The sequence below is a fragment of the Artemia sp. Qi Xiang Cuo genome, chromosome 8, assembly GCF_049724085.1.
Source record: "Artemia sp. Qi Xiang Cuo chromosome 8, ASM4972408v1, whole genome shotgun sequence".
In the NCBI taxonomy this organism is placed as follows: domain Eukaryota; kingdom Metazoa; phylum Arthropoda; class Branchiopoda; order Anostraca; family Artemiidae; genus Artemia; species Artemia sp. Qi Xiang Cuo.
The window spans coordinates 75,624,260-75,644,510 of NC_142801.1; the positions used below are offsets into that span (position 1 = coordinate 75,624,260).

General features: G+C 34.7%; 1 protein-coding gene across 1 annotated transcript in view; it reads left to right on the forward strand.

Annotated features, from left to right (window-relative positions):
* The first annotated feature begins 2,301 nt into the window (after nt 1-2,301).
* The window catches only part of GCS1 (mannosyl-oligosaccharide glucosidase), a 101,692-nt gene continuing 83,742 nt past the window's right edge, over nt 2,302-20,251 (forward strand). Inside the window, exons 1-3 of the mRNA XM_089092790.1 lie at nt 2,302-2,367; nt 14,467-14,553; nt 19,727-19,864. Of these exons, the coding sequence (XP_088948916.1) occupies nt 2,302-2,367; nt 14,467-14,553; nt 19,727-19,864 (291 nt within the window). The remainder of the gene's footprint in view (nt 2,368-14,466; nt 14,554-19,726; nt 19,865-20,251) is intronic.

The window sequence follows — 20,251 nt, forward strand, 5'->3', positions numbered from 1 at the left end:
TGGGCCAAATGAGGCCCCGCATTTGAAAGGGCCCTGCGTTACCATAAAAATGAACAAAAAAGATTTTGAAATTTAAAGCAAATTGTTCTTGACAATGAGGAATAAACTATAAGTTATTCGAATAATTAAAAATATATATATTTTAAGTTTGCTTCGCTGGACAAGATTTAATGATGTGCTTGTTAATATCTAATTTGTACCATATAATATAGATAACTGATAACCGTAAAAGTTCATGTCAAATTTATTGAATTTAATCAGGATAGTCCTATATTGGAGAGATTTTGCGCTACGTTCTTGAACCACTTTACGTACGTAAACTTATATGCAGGTATGTTTTATTTAAATATTTAATACATAGATAGGGCTCCACGAAAAGAAATCCAATCAGGCCCTGCATCTGTTCAATCCGGTCCTGAATGCTATGTGTACTTCTTTCACTTAACCTTTCTTTGGTTGATCCATCTCAGTAGTAAAACTACTTCTTGTGGGAATTTCGTTATGAAAATTTATTTTTGATAAAATTCTTATTCGGTACCAGCTGTTAGCAAAGCTGCTACTTTTAGTTGTAGCCATTTTTGTTTTTCAAACAGTTCGCGGTAACGAACTGTTAGTAAGGAGCGACCCGGCTCAATGGTAACCGAAACTCTAGAAAACGGGATTTTGATACCAATAGATACATACAAGCAATTATATTTTAATGCTTTATTTTAAATATGTAAGTTTCATCAAATTTAATCTTACCCATCAAAAGTTACGCGCCTGAGAAGATTTGGCTGATTTTCGAAAAAAGGGGAAAGACCCCCTAAAAGTTATAGAACATTAATGAAAATCACACCATCATATTCAGCGTATCAGAGAGCCCTACTGTAGAGGTTTCAAGCTCCTATCTACAAAAATTTGGAATTTTGCATTTTTGCCAGAAGAAAGATCACGGATGCGTGTTTATTTGTTTTTTTTCCCCAGGGGTGATCGTATCGACCCGGTGTCCTAGAATATCGTGGAGGGCTCATTGGAACGGAAATTAAAAGCTCTAGTGCCCTTTTTATGTGACCAAAAAATTGGAGGGCAACTTGGCCCCCTCCCACGCTAATTGTTTTCCCAAAGTCACCCAATCAAAATTTTGAGATAGCCATTTCGTTCAGCATAGTCGAAAATTTAATAAATATGTCTTTAAGGATGACTTACTCCCCCATAGTTCCCGGGGGAAGGGCTGCAAGTTATGAACTTTGCCCATTGTTTACATATAGTAATGGTTAATGGGAAGTATTCCCCACAGTTCCCGGGGGAAAGGCTGGAATTTATGAGCTTTGCCCATTGTTTACATATATTAATGGTTAATGGGAAGTATAAAGACGTTTCAGGAGGGATTTTTTTCTGATAGGGGGGTGTCAGAGGAGGGGAGACGGGGGAGGATCCTTCCATGGAGGATGTTTCCTTGGGGGAAGGCAAATTTATATGAAGGGGGCGCCGGATTTACCAGCATTATTTAAAAAACGATCAGAATTTAAATAAAAAAACTAGTTTTTTCAAATGAAAGTAAGGAGCAACATTAAAACTTAAGACAAACAGAAATTATTACGTATATGAGGGGGTTCGTTCCTAGTCAATACCTCGCCCTATTCACTAAAGTTATTTTTAGTACTTTCAAAAGAGCTATCAATTCTAATTAACCGGCTTTTGTGATTCAGGGGTTTGTGGTTCGAACCAAATTCAAACTTCAGGGTAAAGAGCAAGGTATCGACAAGGGGGCCAACTACCTAATATACGTAATAAAACATACGATTATAGAATTTCGTTACGTAAGTTAATTCGTAAGTTACTTCAGAACAAAATTTCGAGAAAGCCATTTAGCCAAAAAAGTAAAATTAATATGCAAATTTCGTTTTAAGTATTCATGTACGGTGAGCCAAAATCAAACCCGTATTAATTCAAAAGGGTTCAGAAATCAAATAAAAAAAACAAGTTTTTTTTAGCTGAAAGTAAGGAGTGACATTAAAAATTAAAACGAACAGAAATTATTCCGTATATGAAAGGGGCTGTCCTCTACTCAATACCTCGCTCTTTACGCTAAAGTTTTTTATTGTTTAAAAAAATCAGGAGGGTACAGCCCCTTTCATATACGGAATAATTTCTGTTCTTTTTAAGTTTTAATGTCACTCCTTACTTTCAGTTAAAAAAACTTGTTTTTTTTTTTATTTAATAAATTACAGGGATAGCACTTTCTGTGGTGTTGGTTGTTTTACATGCCATCTGCTTTGAATTTTTCATATATGTTAGATATGTTACTCATATAGAAAAATGACAAATAAAAAGAAAAAAGTGAAAAATACTTTTCAGTTGAAAAATGGACCATTACAGGATGTTGTAAGACTTTAATTCTTATTGTCAATTCAAATCGCTGTTGTACAAATATAAACTGGTACATAGGATATGTGTAATTAAAGCCTTAGCCTATTCTGATGTAGATATATGAGCAGTCCACCACATAGGCTAAGGAGACATGTTAAGAAAACAATTCTTCCTTCATAGGCTACTATGCACAAGAATCCTGGTTAATATATTTCACAGTAGGAGGGCCTTTATCTTCCCTTCTTTCCTTGTTTTTTCTAAGAAATTCATTAATTTCTTAGAACCTATAATAACAGAGTATATATAGGCTACCCACCCTCCTAATGTGCAAATATATACCCAGAATTACATTCTGAATATAAATATAACCTTCATTCACATCACAAATGAACTCTACCCCTACCCCCATGATGTGCAAATATATACCCTGATTTGGATATATTTTGAGGTGGGGGTAAAGTTCATTTGTGCTGCAAATGAAGGTTATATTTAGATTCATAATGCAATTCTGACATATATTTGCACAATAGGGGGTGGGGGTGGTCTCTGTTAATATATAGTTTCTAATAAATACATGAATTTCTTAGAAAAACAAGGAAAGAAGTGAAGATAAAGGTTGTTCTAGGTTTACTGCAAAATATAGGCCTATTAACTAGGATTACTGCCTTAATTTGGACTTTGGAGCAAAATAAGGTCCATTGTTGGATCTGTTTGGCTCTGTTGTTAAGAAGACAGTTAAAAAAAGAATTTACACAAAATGCAAAAAGAACAGGGTTGTGACTGTGTTTATGGCCCAGTGACATGCCTTCTGACTAAGAGTGTGCTAGGATAGATGCAATTTAAGCCAACTTGGTAACAGTGACCACAGATAGGTATGATCAAGGGGACCATTCTTCTGTAGTTTAGAGTAGACACCATCACACAATGTCAATTTCTGATACAGTATGTGAGTTGGTTGGGTATGACAAGCAGCATCAGCATCCTAGCACAGCTCTGTTGTATGTACGCATATATCAATCACTATTTATGAGACACCAATGATGGGCAGCTCCAGTTGTATCTTGAAGGTTTGGCTTCCTATTCTTTGTTGAGTCATCTTTTAAAAACTTCAGATGATGTTGAAGCACTGTCTCCTTGCTTAAACAGTTACAATCATTAATGACCATTTGGCTAAAGAAATGTTGTCTGATTCTACTTTTAATTTGGGGCTTATGAAGCTTCTTAGAATGACCTCGTGTTTGTCTTTTGTTGGGTAACTGGTTAAAGAGCTTATTTTGGAGTTGATTGACAAATTTATATGTGAGTAGCATGTCACTCTGCTTGCATTGGGAGGTCAAAGATGGGAGTTTTAGGTTACATAGCCTTTCACCATATGGTTTCTCATGAAGTCCAGAGATGCACTCAGTGGCCCTCCTCTGTACACCTTCAATCAACTGTATATCACCCTTGTAAAAAGAGCCAGCAAGGCAGGTTCCAAAGTCAAGAACTGGTCTCACAATTGCCTTGTATAGCTTCAAGCAGATTCTGTGTGATCAGCTAGTAAGTACTCTTTTAATTAGTCAGATTGTATTGATGATTTATCAGGTACACTGAATAGTTTTGAGTCATCAGCATAAAGGGTTAAGTGGTTGTTGACCTCAGTAATCATATCGTTTATATAAAGAAGAAACAATGTAGGTCCCAAAACTGTTCCCTGGGGAACACTGCTTAGAACATTACAGGGCTAGGAGTAGGTACATTTGCTATCTGTTATGAAAAGCTGCACAGTCAGAGATCTACCAGTCAGGAAGTCCATTAGCCAGTCTACTAATTCATGATGGATTTCTGCTGCTATTAGCTTAAAATGAAGCTGATTATGTGGGACCTTTTTGAATGCTTTGGTTAGGTCTAAAAGAATCAAATCAATAGAAAGGCCCTTTGTCCAGTGGCTGGGTAACCTGTTTGTAAGTATCTAGAAGGTTAGTTTCTACAGATTGTCCTGGGAGAAAGCCATGCTGTCTGTTGGAGATAATTTCATTAGTAACAAGGTGTTGAAGAAGTGCAGCATTAACAATCCTTTCAAGGACTTTTGCAGCAGCAGACATGATTATTGTGCATATTATAAAGTAACAATTGTTTTCTTAACATGTCTCCTTATGTGGTGGACTACTCATACATCTGTACCCTTATTCCTTCTGAGAATTATGATATAGCCTAGGCGGAGCAGTTCCTAGAGGGGGGCGGTAACATGGTCAGCTACCCTGGTTGCTGCAGCTGAGGGGCTCTGCTGGTTTGGAATTGCCCACTTTGATCAAAATTTTCACTTTGATTTAATGTTTTTTGCTTAAATTTTAGTAGGGATGGGTGCTGTAATTAATTTTCCCTCAGGTGCCACCAGCCCTAGGAACAGCTCTTAATATAGGCCATGCTAGCTTACTTATTTTTTAGGCAGCTAGGTTACAGTTATTAGAAAATATAATAGCCCACTGGTATGGGTGGGATAGATAACTATCCAGTCCTTTAAGTGGTCACTTAGATTAAAAGTGATACTGTGTCTTATTGCCACAACACTCAAGTTTGGTCAAGAAGTGAATTTTGGTTAATGCTAATGAAATAAAACAATATATGATGAAAATAATAATACTTTATCAACAAAATTATGAAAACTATGACAAAGAATTATGGAAAGGGGGCTGCCTAGACTGCATCATGTTAAATATATAAACTAATCTAACCAAAATACCAACTAAATATTTAATTAAAATATAGCTACAATGTAGTTTCCCACCAAGCCAAAGCTAATATTGTCTGGTATGTAGACCATGAAAACTGGTTATTGTCTCATATTTGCAAAACAAGATCTTGAGTGTGATGGCTATAAGACAAGATTACATTAAAAGTTCACACTATTGATCTGGCTGTGGCAAATCTATAGGTGGAGTACATCAAAAACTGCCACTACTTATCACTGGGTAGGAGAGAAAAGCTGAATTTTGTTGCATTCAAGAGGCAGATTGCCACAACCCTTATCTTAGCCACCTCTATTCTGTAGCTGGTCAACCAAGATTGTTGAATAGAGATACAGATGGACAACTTTTTCCAAGAAAAAAAAATGAAAGATCTGCCAAAAGATTGTGTTAGCTATGCAGTTTGATGGACATCTGCATTGTCCAATAAGTACAAGGGAAAAGCATGCCCAGAAATGCAAGATGAGTTGCTTCAAATTTGAACTCAGAACTGAATGTAGAAACTGTAGAGTTGAGCTGTGTTACAAGGGTGAAGGTCTAGTTGAGGGAATACTGAGATGAAAACATGTTAAGAAAACAATTCTTACTTCATAATAAGTGGAATAATTGTAGCTAACATATTTTGACTGCAGATTCACTATACCTTACCCCTAATGCCCACCCTAATTTGCAAAAATATTGTCAAAACTATATATATTTAATATATTCTACCATCCATCATGCCTGTTTTTCTGGTTCTTGTTTTATCACAGTTGATTCAATTGACAGATACACAAATTGAAAGAAGAGAGATGTGTTGGCATAATATATTGAAAATATGTAAAATTTAGCTATATATTGGTCCATTTACAAAAAAATTAAGCAAGAAAAATAGGTTTTAATTTCTATAAAGCAGTGAATACAAAACATTTAATTAAACAAAAATACTACTAATATTTTAACCCCACCTCTAGGAGAATTTATAAGCGGAAAAAAAAAAAAATTCTTGCATTAACATAGAATACATGCTAAACAAAGAAGCGAATAAATATAAATAAACATGAAAAAAAACTCATATATTAAATAAACAATTCCATTTACTGGCGTAAAAACAAAATCGAATGCTTATATTGATTGGAAGACGCCTTTTCACAGAATATAAATGGAAATCTATCAAAAAATGAAAATACATTTATACTTAAGCTAAAACAAAAAAGGTCAGCTAACCCCCAGCCCATAACCCCTTAATAGATCTCGCAAGTTCATCACCCAATGTTTGAATTATAAATTGAACAGATTCGTTTGCTTGCAAGCTTAGCTGCAGTTCGTTTAGTTTTCCCAGCATTTAACCCAGTCTGACCTTTGTCTGCAAGGTCATCATTTGTATCCAAACTATTATCACAAATAGTACTGGTTGAAAATTTTACCTGCTTTTTAATTAAACTATTATAAATCGAATTGATCCTAAAATCTCCTTCATCTCTATTGATACTAATACCCCCATATATTATCTTTTTTATTTCTATAATTTCCCTGAAGCTTTGTAAAAGTCCTACAGACATATCTACTATTTTTGTTTGATCAAATAAAATATTGTGATGAGGAAAATTATAAACATGTTCTGCAACAGCTGACTCAAACGTTTCGGGTGTTTTATTTTGTTTTAGAGAGCAATCTATTGCATTCTTGTGTTGCTGTAGCCTATTTTCTAAAATCTGTTGTGTTCTTCCCACATAAAATTTACCACAAAAGCATGGAATTTTGTATACTCCCTTTTGCAAATTTCTTGGTACCTTGTCTTTCCCTTTATTTAACAACAAGCTTATATTTTGTCCTGATTTAAATGCTGTATTTATATTATGTTTTTTTAATTCTCTTCTTAATTTTTGTGATAATATTGGGATAAAAGACAAAGTTATGTAAATTGTTTCTTGAATTGACCCATCTTCTTCTAATATTTTTGGTTCCGTCATCTTTTTTTTTTCCTTTTTTCAATTACCTGATAAATATTATTTTAAGTAGAGCCATTAGCCTACGTACTAGAATATACCTAATAAAAATTAGTTCATTGCTTATGCATTCTGGTGAGGATAATTGTTATGCAATGTAAACTGAATAAATAACCACACCCCTATGTACCTCTTGATTGGATGATTTGATGCGAAAGACAAGTAACAGTTGTTATTAGTTGGTTTACGGTAAATTGAAAACGCTAGTTCATTATTATTTCTATGGATGAAAATATCTAGAAACGGTAACTTATTATCTGTTTCCTTTTCAAATGTAAAAATTAATTCTCCTCTCGGATTATTTAAATGTTCAGAAAAATCTGCAATTTGAGATTCCTTATAATTGCAAATAAGTAGAATATCCTCCATATATCTGCCCCAAAATTTAGGTTTTAAAAAATATGTTTCTATAGCTAAATTTTCTACATACTCTACATAAATATTTGCTAACAACGGACTTAAAGGCCCTCCCATTGCCAATCTTCTAATTTGATGGTAAAAATTATCTCTAAACGTGAAGTAATCAGTATACCTGCTAGTTATTCTGACTAAATTTAATATAGTTTCCAGTTCAATTCCCAAAGATAATTCTTCTATCTCATTTTTATGTTCCTCAAGTTTTTTGGATAAAATACTAAACGATTTATCGAAAGGTATATACGTATACATGGATTTTGTATCAAAACTGAACAATCTAGATTCTTCTGATATTTCTACACTTATAAGTTTATCTTTTAAAAATTCCGAGTTTTTTATATACGAATCTTGGAGATATAATAAAGGTTTAAGAGTCATTGCTGCCCATTTCTCTATTTTTACCGTTGGTGAATTGGTTGTTGAAACAATAGGTCTTAAAGGGATACCTGTTTTATATATTTTTGGCAAACCATATATTCTAGGGCTAACTGATCCCCTTGGAAAGAACTTGTGATACATCTGGGGTGTGATGCTTCATTTTTTTTTAATGTCTTCTAATCTCCTCTTACTCTTTTAACATACAAATCAATTATGTCCTAACAAAGTTTTTTATATGTTGAATTAGCATTCTGAATTATTCGTATTTTAGTATCACGATCATCTTTTTATAGGATTACCAACGCTTTAATTTCATCAGATGTCGTTATTATTAGAGAATCATCTTTTTTTAAATCTTTTAAAACTTTTATATCTTTGTTCTTAACGTTTTCTTGATAACTACCATAATTTGTTAAAATATTCACTACCCCTAGTCTTAACTCATCTACATTATTTATATCTGTTGGAAACTTATGAATCCCTGTTTCAATCTTTGAAATAATTTCCTCTATCGGTACATTTTTAGGATTTAGTCTAAATTTTACACATCTTTCAAGGATTTCCTTTCGTTCTTGGGTTAACTCTTTGTTGCTTAAATTAATCACACCAAGGCCTGGGAAATAATTATGCTTATACATTGATGGCTTTGCTTTTTCTTGTTCCCCACTTAACTGCAAAAATTTTTGCTTGAGTCTTTCCCTAGATTATCTTAGAACATGTTCAAAAGAATTTTTTAATATTGATATAATTTGTTGGAAATCATTTTTATTTAGAAAATCACCTAGGTTATGTTTTAAAGAATCTATTTCTTTTACAACTTGTGATCTCTGGAAACGTGTATCTTTAAGAATATGGTTTAAGTTTTGTAAATTTACTTTTCTCGCATGCTTTTCTTCATTATATGTATTTAAATGATAATTAAAACAGAACGATTTTGGAATTATTTTATTTACTTTGCACTTTTCTAAAATCTTTTGTTGTGTAATTATATTGGCATGTTTTTTTGCTAAATTCAAAAATAATAGAATTCAATTGGTCTTTTGCCACCCGTAGGCTAGAAGTAAATAATTTCTTAGACCACACTGCTTTTCCATTTGCAAAAAATTAAACAAGAAAAACGGGTTTTAATTTCTATAAAGCAGTGAATACAAAACACTTAATTAAACAAAAATACTCCGAATATGTCGGCCCCACATCCAGGAGCCTTTCTCAACGGAAAAACAAAAAAATTTCTTACATCAACATAAAAAACATACTAAACAAACAAAAGAAAAAATATAAATAAATAGGAAAAGAAAACTCACATATTAAATAAACGAATGATGACCTTGCGGACAAAGGTCAGACTGGGTTAAATGCTGGGAAAACTAAACGAACTGCAGCTAAGCTTGCAAGCAAACGAATCTGTTCAATTTATAATTCAAACATTGGGTGATGAACTTGTGAGATCTATTTAGGGGTTATGGGCCGGGGGTTAGCTGACCTTTTTTGTTTTAGTTTAAGTATAAATATATTCTCATTTTTTTATAGATTTCCATTTATATTTTGTGAGAAGGCGTTTTCCATTCAATATAAGCATCAGATTTTGTTGATACGCCAGTAACTGGTATTTTTTAGTTAGGATGTGAATTTTCTTTTCTTATTTATTTATATTTATTAATTTTTTTGTTTAGAATGTTTTTTCTGTTGATGTCAGACTTTTTTTTTGTTTTTTCCGCTGAGAAAAACTTCCGAAGGTGGGGCCGAAATATTCGGAGTATTTTTGTTTAATTAAGTGTTTTGTATTCACTGCTTTATAGAAATTAAAACCCGTTTTTCTTGTTTAATTTTTTGTAAATGGAAAAGCAGTGTGGTCTAAGAAATTATTTATATTGGTCCATTGGGGGTAAAATATAATGGAGCTGCAGCTAAATTGTTTTAGCTACAATTATTCTGCATATTATGAAGTAGGAACTGTTTTCTTAACATGTTCCTTCTCAATGTCTTTCTTCCTCCCAAAGTGCAAATTAAGGTAATAGCCTCTAATCTAGGCCTCTACCGTGAAAGGAACTGTTTTAAGGATTTTTGTGTGTATTCAAGTTAGTGGTTGTTGTATTGCAAGCTGGTCACATTTTCCTGCTAACTGAGCATCTACTTTTATGGGTCTTAATGCACAACTTTAAGCCAACCACTTTGGTAATAACCTTTTTGTGTTCAAACTGAAAAAAATAATCAGCAATAGAAAGGTTAGGACATACAGGTTAGGTGCTTAGAAACATCTTTCCAGGGTATGCTTTAAGCCAGGCCAACCCATGGCCTGCAGGCTGCATGCAGCCCACTGTAAACATTTTTGCCACCTGCAAGATTCATTGCACTTTTATATTCTGTGTCCTCATGATGCATGGACATCTTGGAACATTACATATTTGATGTTTCATTCTTAATAATATTGTTTATTGATGTATATAGCCCAAGTATTATATTATGTTGTATAGCCCTAGTATTATTGGTGTATCATGTTATGCAAATAGAGTTATAAAAACAGTGAATTACATTTGATCACGTGCACTTGCACATCAACAATTTAAGGATTTTCTAAAAGAAAATTAGATTCTGTGTAGTTCAGTTGAGTCAGATGGTTAAGTTGTGGAAGATGTCTACAGTGATTTTATCAGTTACAAGAAGAAACTGATTTGTTTATGAATGACAAAAAAAAAAATTAAGACAAACAAAGAATCTTTGCCAGAATTAAGAAATGATGAGGGGTTATTGGATTTCTGCTTTTTAGTGGATTCTGTCAACAAAGTCAATGAAATATATCTTTGCAAGGAAAAGATAACCTCATAGTCGATACATTTAATCACATCAGAGCATTTCAGAAGAAAGTGTTGTTATTTGAATCACAATGGAAAATTAATAATGCTCACCACTTTCCATTGTTGAAACAATTCAAGCAATCAAAATGTAACAATTGTATCAAATATGCAAAATAAATAAGAAAACTTGTAGATGCTTTTGAAAGCCAATTCAATGATTTAGAGTTGGAAAAAATACACCAAAGTTTTTGAAATATATTCATCTCCCTTTCATGTTGAAATTGAGTCTGTCCTAGAATATTTCCAAATGGATTTGATTGACATGCAGTGCAATAATGAATTAAAACGCATGTTTGAATATTCAGAATCGAAAATAGATTTTTTTTTAACATTTATTTCACAAAAGAAAAATTATCCAATTACAGAAATTTGGCACAAAAAGTTGTCAGCACTTTTGGTTCAACTCACACCTGCGAGTAATTTTTTTTCTAAAATGAAATCGACCAAACAAAAAAGATGCAAAAAAAGTAATGACCCTAACCTTCAACACAAATTTCAATGTGCAAATACCCAAATTGAGATCAACTTACAAAAGCTAAGTGAAAAAGGGGAGAGACAAATTGCACTAGTGAAATAAATATTTTTCTATGATTTTATTTTTTTATTTTTTTTAATATTATATGTTTTTTACAATGTGCATTTAGTATCATCATTGTTATTACATTATCTATGTTTATATGTAAAAATAATAGTTAACATAATAATAGTTAATAGTTAATATATAACATGTTAACATAATAATAGTTAACATATGAAAATTCATTATTTTTCAATTTGTCACTTAAAAGAATATCTATAATAGGTCTAAATATAATATGGGTATATATAGTTTTATATCCAGCTCAAAGAGATATGATGCATTTCCAAAGTGGCCCACAAGATAATTTGGGTTGGCCACCCTTGGTTTAAGCTCTGATTTCATTTATATTAAGCATAACTCTTTTTAATTGATTTGTATAGGACCTGTCTGTTTAATCTTGGCAATAGTGGCAGTTACAACAAAGCTTTTTGAAATTACCCCTGGTTTCACTAAGGTTAGACTGGGTGGTTAACCCTGCCTTCAATATAGCTTATTACAATTGATTTTTGTTGCTGAGAGCCAATAGAAACCATTCTGTTTAAAAGAAGAAGGTTATTAGAAGAGAAGGTTATAAGTAAAAGAAGAGTAGTTAGCTCTCAAGGAAATCCAACTTCAGAATAACCCTATACCTGTTTTAACATTTAATACAAAATTGGCATTAAGTATAGGAAAGGCCTTCAAGATGGAAGTATGTTAAAAATGATAACCAGACATTTTTTATGAAAGCCTTCAAGTTTTTCTCTGTGCAGATTGACTAAATTGTGAACAATACCAACAAAATTTGAAATATAAACTCAAAATGCACTTGCAAAGCTGCAGGAGAGAGCTGTGAAGGATGCTGTTCCCTATTCTAAATCTAGCACTATTCTGTCACTTACCATAATTGGCAAGATATTTACATGGTGCTCACTCAAAGATGGAAGCTTTACCAAAAGCCTTTCCCTTTTATACACATTGAGACTATTCAACTAATGTTCCAGGACTTTTATCCTATAAAGCTAATATTATTCAACATATAAATATAACAAGCAAAAATTACTTAAAGCTCTGGCTAATCCATGTGTCACAAAATCCCTTAGAACCAAACCAAATTTACAAATTAGTTCTCAGTAGGTAAGCTTCTGACTTTACTTTTCTTGCTCTGATTTTTAAAAATTGCTTTACCACTGGGTTCTTCCTTAAGTCATTGAAAGCGCCTGCATTGTCCCTATCCCAAAAGCAGTGAATGATCCTGCATATGTTGGCTCACTTTGACAGCAGTGCTCTCAATTAGGGGGGAGGGCATGTACACTCAAATATTTTGACCAAAATTAGAATTTGTAATGTGTATTACCACTCCAATGAATAAGGGTGAGATATCAATTTTGAAATCAGTACAGCAATGTGCAACTAAATCCATATCCTACCCAATATAAGCTCAAATTGCCATCTCTCATATATAAATGTAGGCAAGGAGATGAATTAATAACATAAAGTTAGTAAATGACAAAAGTGTGACACCCAACCTGTTCCAGATAGTAAGTTTTTCAAGTGCTAGAGGCCACCCCTTGAAGCTTTACCAAAAACGCACTAACACCAGGCTGTGAAATAAATTCTTTTCTAATTGCATACTCAGCCTGTGGAACTTCCTTAGCCAGAATGCTGTTATGTCTCTAAGTATTGAAGCCTTATCATTGACCAGTGTTCAAAGGACTTGTCATTATTCCTGATGAGTGCAATTTAAGGTAATAAAATTTCTCGCTGGTCAATGACATCCTCATCATTGACCAGCGTTCAAAGGACTTGTCATTATTCCTGATGAGTGCAATTTAAGGTAATAAAATTTCTCTACTGCCAAGTTTTACCTAACAAAAGACTGGCTAATTCAGCCTAGTTCAGATAGAAGATATTCACCATATTATTAAATTGCCTCCTGGGAAAAGGCCCTTAGCAGCCAACACAAAGCCTGACAAGCACCAATTAATAATGATTTGGAGCCCCTAAGCAGCTTTTGCCAACATGGAAAAGATTAGACTTAATATGGTTGCAGACTGTCACTCCCATGATCAAAGATAGGTCCAGGTGACATGAAATGTCCACCAAATTCTAGATGGCAGGGGAGCTGATGGAGCTTGTGTCCTGGTACAAGAACAAATAAGTACAACTATGACAAAGTTCCTTACAGTTTTTTCTTCTATAAAGTTAAGGGTAATAATAGAGCTTTCTGATTGGCTGGCCTTAGCTAAATTCCCAAAAATGTTCTGTAAATTGAACAAAAAACAAATATAAATACACAAAATGAAACTATGGCCAGTAAATAAAAACAAAGAAAAAAACAGAAACAAATATTTTGCCCGTATCTAACAAGGCGTCATCAGTGTAGAAAAAAAATAATAAACTAAAACTAAAAAATATACATAAAGCTAAAATAGACTAACCTTAAAATATAATATACAATTACTTAGCATTTATTTAACAATTAACAGTTTTGTGAGGTGGCTTCATGAAGGTAGCTTAAAATTGTAAATGTTAAGTAATTGTATTTTATATTTTTTAGGTTATTCTATTTTGTTTTTATGTATATTTTTTAGTTTTAGTTTATTTTTTTTTCACTATGCTGATGACGCCCTGTTAGACTCAGGCAAAATATTTGTTTTTGTTTTTTTCTTTGTTTTCATTTACTGGCCATAGACCCGTTTTCGTATTTATATTTTTCTATGTTTTCTGTCATGACTGGCCAGTTTGGCTTTAGATACTTTATTTATAAATTGAACTTTGGTGCAGGCTCTAGAATTTAATTAGATATTGTTGTGAATGAGTTTAGCATTTGCTAAAATTTTGGAACTAGCAAAATTTTATCTTCAATGGGCCTTAAGCAGAATTAAGATCAATAGTTGGAGTTTTTTGGTATTCACCATCTCCCCCCTTCCTTCCCACCAAGAGAAATATCCACTCAAAATTGCTCTTACATAAGTCCTAGTATGTGAATTGAAAAAAATAAGAGTTCAATTAATGAAGTGGACTTTCTTTTAAATTTGAAAAAAGGAGAATTTTTTTTATTGGAAATATTTTAAATTTTCATACTATAGTCTTTTTTGGGATTCATTAAGGGCTAAAGTGTCTGTGAAGTAATATTTTTTTTATTTTCAGAGATGAGGCATTTCGTAACAATAAAATAACTTTCTTTTTAGGACTCTGCTCCTGAGTCAGCTAGCATGGAGACTACAGCAAAAAATGAGGCCAAAATAAGCAAACATAAAAAAGGGCAAACATCAAAAGTAAGTAATCAAAAACTTGATACCATTCGCAAAAAAAATCTGTTTACTTTCTTTGATAGCTTGCATACACTTACGCTATTTAGATTTGGTTAAATCTTAAGAGCAGAAGTAGCCCCAAAAGTTTGAATATAATACCCTCTGTCGTTCTTGGGATTCTGCTGAGATGCTTTATTGAGAATAAGCATGAACACAGTGCATTTTGATTTAATCTTAACTTACAACCTTTGCCCTGGGGACTCGGGGGGATTTGTCATCCTTAAATACATAATTTCCAGAATTTTCAACTACGTTGAACAAAATGGTTATCTCTAAACTTTGATAGAATGTGTTTGGGGAAATGGTGGGCATGAGAGGGGGGTCAATTACTCTCCACTTATTTTTGACTATTAAAAAGGGCCATTTCAATTTCCAAAGAAATGACCCTTTTTGAAATTTTTACAACAACTTTCTATAAAAACCTTATATGCCCCCTTGGCATAAGTGACAACCCTTGCACTGACGACTCTATGAGGGTTTTCATCCTAAAATACCTAATTTCCAGAACTTTCTACTACGTTGAACAAAATGGATATATCAAAATTTTGATTGGATGTGTTTGGGGAAAAGGTGGACATGAGAGGGGGGTTAGTTGCCCATCAATCACTTTCAACTATTAAAAGAGCACTAGCCCTTTCAATTTTCAATTGAATGAGCCCTTTTTGATGTTTTTACAACATAGCTTTCTATAAAAACCTTACATGCTCCCAGGGCATAACTTACAACCCTTGCCCTGAGGGTTGTGGGGGTTTGGGTTGTCATCCTTAAAGACCTAATTTCCAAAACTTTCAACTACGTTGAATAAAATTGCTATCTAAAAATTTTGATTGTATGTGTTTGGGGAAAAGGTGGACGTCAGAGGGGGGTTAGTTGCCCTCAAATCACTTTCGAATATTAAAAATGGCACTAGCCCTTTGAATGTCCAATCGAATGAGCCCTTTTTCAAGTTTATACGACAAAGATTTCAATAAAAACCTTATATGCCTCCCAGGGCATAACTTATAACCATTGCCCTGAAGACTGTGGGGGGGGGGGGTAGTGTCCTGTGCAAAGGTATAATTTCCTGAACTTTAAACTGCGTGGAACAAAATGACTATATCAAAATTTTGATTGGATATGTTTGGGGAAATGGTGGGCGTGGAAAGGGTGTTAGTTGCCTTCCAATCACTTTCGACTATTAAAAAGCGCACTAGCCATCTTAATTTCTTGCCCTGAGGGCCGCGGGGGAGTGTCCTCCTCAAAAACATAATTTATATCTGGAAATCAACAATGCTGAGCAAAATGGCTATCTAAAACTTTTGATTGGATGTGTTTGGGGAAAAGGTGGGTGAGAGATGAGGGTTAGCTGCCATCAAATCACTTCCTACCATTAGAAGGGCACTAGATCTTTGAATTTTCAACTGAATGAGCCCTTTTTCAAGAATCTACGACAAAGATCTCAATAAAAACTTAAACGCGCCCGTGGTAGAACGTATCCATCTTGCCCTGAAAACTGTGGGGGGAGTGTGCAGGTTAGCTACATAATTACATAGACTTTAACTGTGCGGGAAAAAGAGACTACATAGAAATTTTTATTAGACAGGTCCGAAGAAATGATTGATGTGAAAGGGGTGTTAGTGGCCGCTCAGTCTCGTTTAACTATTAAAAAGGGCACTTGTCATATCAATTTCTAATCAAATGAGCCCTTTTTGAAGTTTCTACAACAACGCGTTCTATAAAAACTTAATATGCCCCCAGGGTATAACTTACAACCCTTGCCCTGACGGCTGTGAGGGGGTTGTTATCCTCAAAAACCTAATTTACAGATTTTAAAACTACATTGAATAAAATGGCTATCTCAAAATTTTGATCGGGTGTGGTCGGGGGAATGGTAGGCGTGAGAGGGAGGTGAGTTGCCCTCCAATCACTTTCGAATATTAAAAAGTGCACCAGTCCTTTCAATATACAATCAAATGAAACCTTTTTGAAGTTTCTACAGCAACGCCGTCTATATAAACCTTTTATGCCCCCAGGGCATAACTTACAACCGTTGCCCTGAAGGCTGTGGGGGAGTGTCCTCCTGAAAAACAAAATTTCTATTTGGAAATCAACTGTGCTGAACAAAATGGCTATCCCAAAATTTTGATTGGATGTGTTTTGGGAAATGGTGGGAGTGGAAGGGGTGATAGTTGCCTTCCAATCACTTTCGACTATTAAAAAGGGCACTAGCCATTTGAATTTCCAATCGAATGAGCCCTTTTTGAAGTTTCTACGACAAAACGTTCTATAAAAACTCTTATATGCCCCCAGGGCATAAATAACAACCGTTGCCCTGAGGGCTGTGGGGGAGTGTCCTCCTCAAAAACATAATTTCTATCTGGAAATCAACAACGCTGAACAAAATGGCTATCCAAAACTTTTGATTGGATGTGTTTGAGGAAAAGGTGGGAGAGAGGGGGGTGAGTTGCCCTCAAATCACTTTCGACTATTAAAAGGGCACTTGACCTTTGAATTTCCAATCGAATGAGCCCTTTTTCAAGTTTCTATGACAAAGATTTCAATAAAAACTTATATGCCCCCAGGGCATAACTTATAACCCTTGCTCTGAAGACTGTGGGGGGAGTTTCAAAGGTATAATTTCCTGAAGTTTAAACTGCGTTGAACAAACTAGCTATCTCAAAATTTTGATGGGATGTGTTTTGGAAAAAGTTGGGCGTGAAAGGCGTAATAGCATCCTTACAATCAGTCTTAACAATTAAAAAGTGCATTGGCTATTACAATTTCTAATCGAATAAGCCCTTTTTCAAGTCTGTATGACAACGCGTTCAATAAGAACCTTATATGCTCCCAGGGCATAATATACAATCCTCCCCCTTTGGGCTCTGAGGGGTTTGTCATCCTCAAAAACATAATTTACAAAACTTAAAACTACGTTGATTAAAACGGCTATCTAAAAATTTTGATTGTATGAGTTTGGGGAAAAGATGGGCGTGAGAGGGGGGTTAGTTGCCCTCCAATCATTTTTGACTATTAAAAAGGGCACTAGCCCTTTGAATTTCCAATCGAACGAGTCTTTTTTGAAGTTTCTACGACAATGCCTTCTATAAAAACCTTTTATGCCCCCAGGGCATAACTGACGACCCTTTCCGTGAAGGCTCCGGGGGAATGTCCTCCTCAAAAATATAATTTATATTTGGAAATCAACTACGCTGAACAAAATGGCTATCCCAAAAGTTTGATTGGATGTGTTTCGGGAAATGGTGGGCGTGGAAGGGGTGTTAGTTACCTTCCAATCACTTTCGACTATTAAAAAGGGCACAAGCCACTCCAATTTCCAATTGAATGACCCCTTTTCGAAGTTTCTACGACAACTTCTTCGATACGAAGTGCCCTGCTCTAAAGGAAACAAAAATATTAAATAATACATTGTGCCAACATCGTTCTTATAGGCCCTCAGGGCATAACTTAAAACCCTTGCCCCGAGGGTTGTGGGGGAGTGTCCTCCTCAAAAACATATTTTTATCTGGAAATCAACTACGATGAACCAAATGGCTATCTCAAAATTTTACTTGGATGTGTTTGGGGGAATGATGGGCGGGGGGGGGGGGGCTTGGTGCCCTCCAATCACTTTCGACTATTAAAAAGGGCACTAGCCCTTTGAATTTCCAATCGAATGAGCATTTTTTGAAGTTTCTACGACAACGCCTAATATAAAAACCTTATATACCCCCAAGGCATAACTTACAACCCCTGCCCTGAAGGCTGTGGGAGAGTGTCCTCCTCAAAAATGTAATTTCTATGTCGAAATCAACTACGCTGAACAATATGGCTATCTCAAAATTTTGATTGGATGTGTTTCGGGAAATGGTGGGCGGGGTGTTAATTGCCTTACAATCACTTTCAACTATTAAAAAGGGCACAAGCCACTCCAATTTGCAATTGAATGAGTCCTTTTCGAAGTTTCTACGACAACTTCTTTGATACGAAGTGCCCTGCTCTAAAGGTAAAAAATAATAAATGACACATTGTGCCAACATCGTCCTTATATGCCCTCAGGGCATAACCTAAAACCCTTGCCCCCAGGGTTGTGGAGGAGTCTCCTCAAAAAGATATTTTCTATCTCGAAATCAACTACGCTGAACAAAATGGCTATCTCGAAATTTTGATTGGATGTGTTTGGGGGAATGATGGGCGTGGGGGGGGGGCTAGTTGCCCTCCAATCACTTTTGACTATTAAAAAGAGCATAAGCCACTCCAATTTCCAATTGAATGAGCCCTTTTCGAAGTTTCTACGACAACTTCTTCGATACGAAGTGCTATGCTTTAAAGGAAAAAAATAATAAATGACACATTGTGCCCACATCTCCCTTATATGCCCTCAGGGCATAACTTAAAACCCTTGCCCCGAGGGTTGTGAGGGAGTGTCCTCCTCCAAAACATATTTTCTATCTGGAAATCAACTACGCTAACAAAATGGCGATCTTTAAATTTTGATTGGATGTGTTTGGGGGAATGATGGGCGTGTGGGGGGGGGGGGCTAGGTGCCCTCCAATTAATTTTGACGATTCGCACTAGCCACCCCAATTTCCAACCGAATGAGCCCTTTTCGAAGTTTCTACGACAACTTCTTTGATACGAATTGCCCGGGTATGGAGGAAAAAAAATAATACATTGTGCCCTCATCGTTTTTACTTAGGCAGCGCTATCGCGCTGCCTATGATATACAGTGATGTCGATGGTAAAAAATGTCAGTTAAAAACAACACAAGTCCCAATTTTTTCCCATGGCAGGTATACATCAAAATCTAAACTAGCAAAGTATCTTTTTTGACATTTCTATCAATTGTTTATTTTGTGGAACTTAACAATTAAGCTCATTAAAAGCTCAAACACAGTCTGTTTTCAGCAGCATAATTTTTGTTATTTTATTTTCTTTATGGCAATGCTTCTCAATCGTCAAGAAAGATTTGCATCATTAACCATTAAGTTTTATCACAAAAGTGAGATTATTCAGTTGTTCACAAGGCTGATTAATGTGGGCATGTGGATTCATTTGGCAACGAAGCCTGGGCAGTTCTATATACCCCAGCTGACCCCCCCCCTGTGATAGAGCTTGATTTTAATGTATGTTGTTTAACTAATTTATTTTTTCATTTTAGGAAAGTACAAAGTCTTCCAAAAAGGTATCAACAAGCATGTACACACCATTAAGTATTGTTGCTGCTGCAGTAGTTGCATATTTTGCATACCAAGGATATTTAGAAACTAGAATCAATACTTCTTTTAGTGACCAAAAAGTAAGTAATTTACGTAACTAGTACAAGAGAGTAATATTAAGAAAGAAAGAGAGAGAGGAGGGGGGGGGGAGAGAGGGATGCTGTTAACCAAATTATGTTATTAATCATCAATTAAATTGTGAACAATTACTAATGCCAAGGCGTATGGGAGATGGATAAAAAGGAAACTCAGCTTCATTTCTATGAAATAAACAACAAAAAATAAATACAAATACGAATAAGATTCATTGCTACCAAGCCAAATCATAATTTTAACCATGGTACCAATTGAGGGGGAGCAAGGGCCAATTTGCCTCCCCCCTGAATTTTGAAAAATACTTTTTTTGTATCTTCATTAAAAAAATTAAAAAAAATCCTCTCTCTAGGCTTTGGAAAATATACTCATTT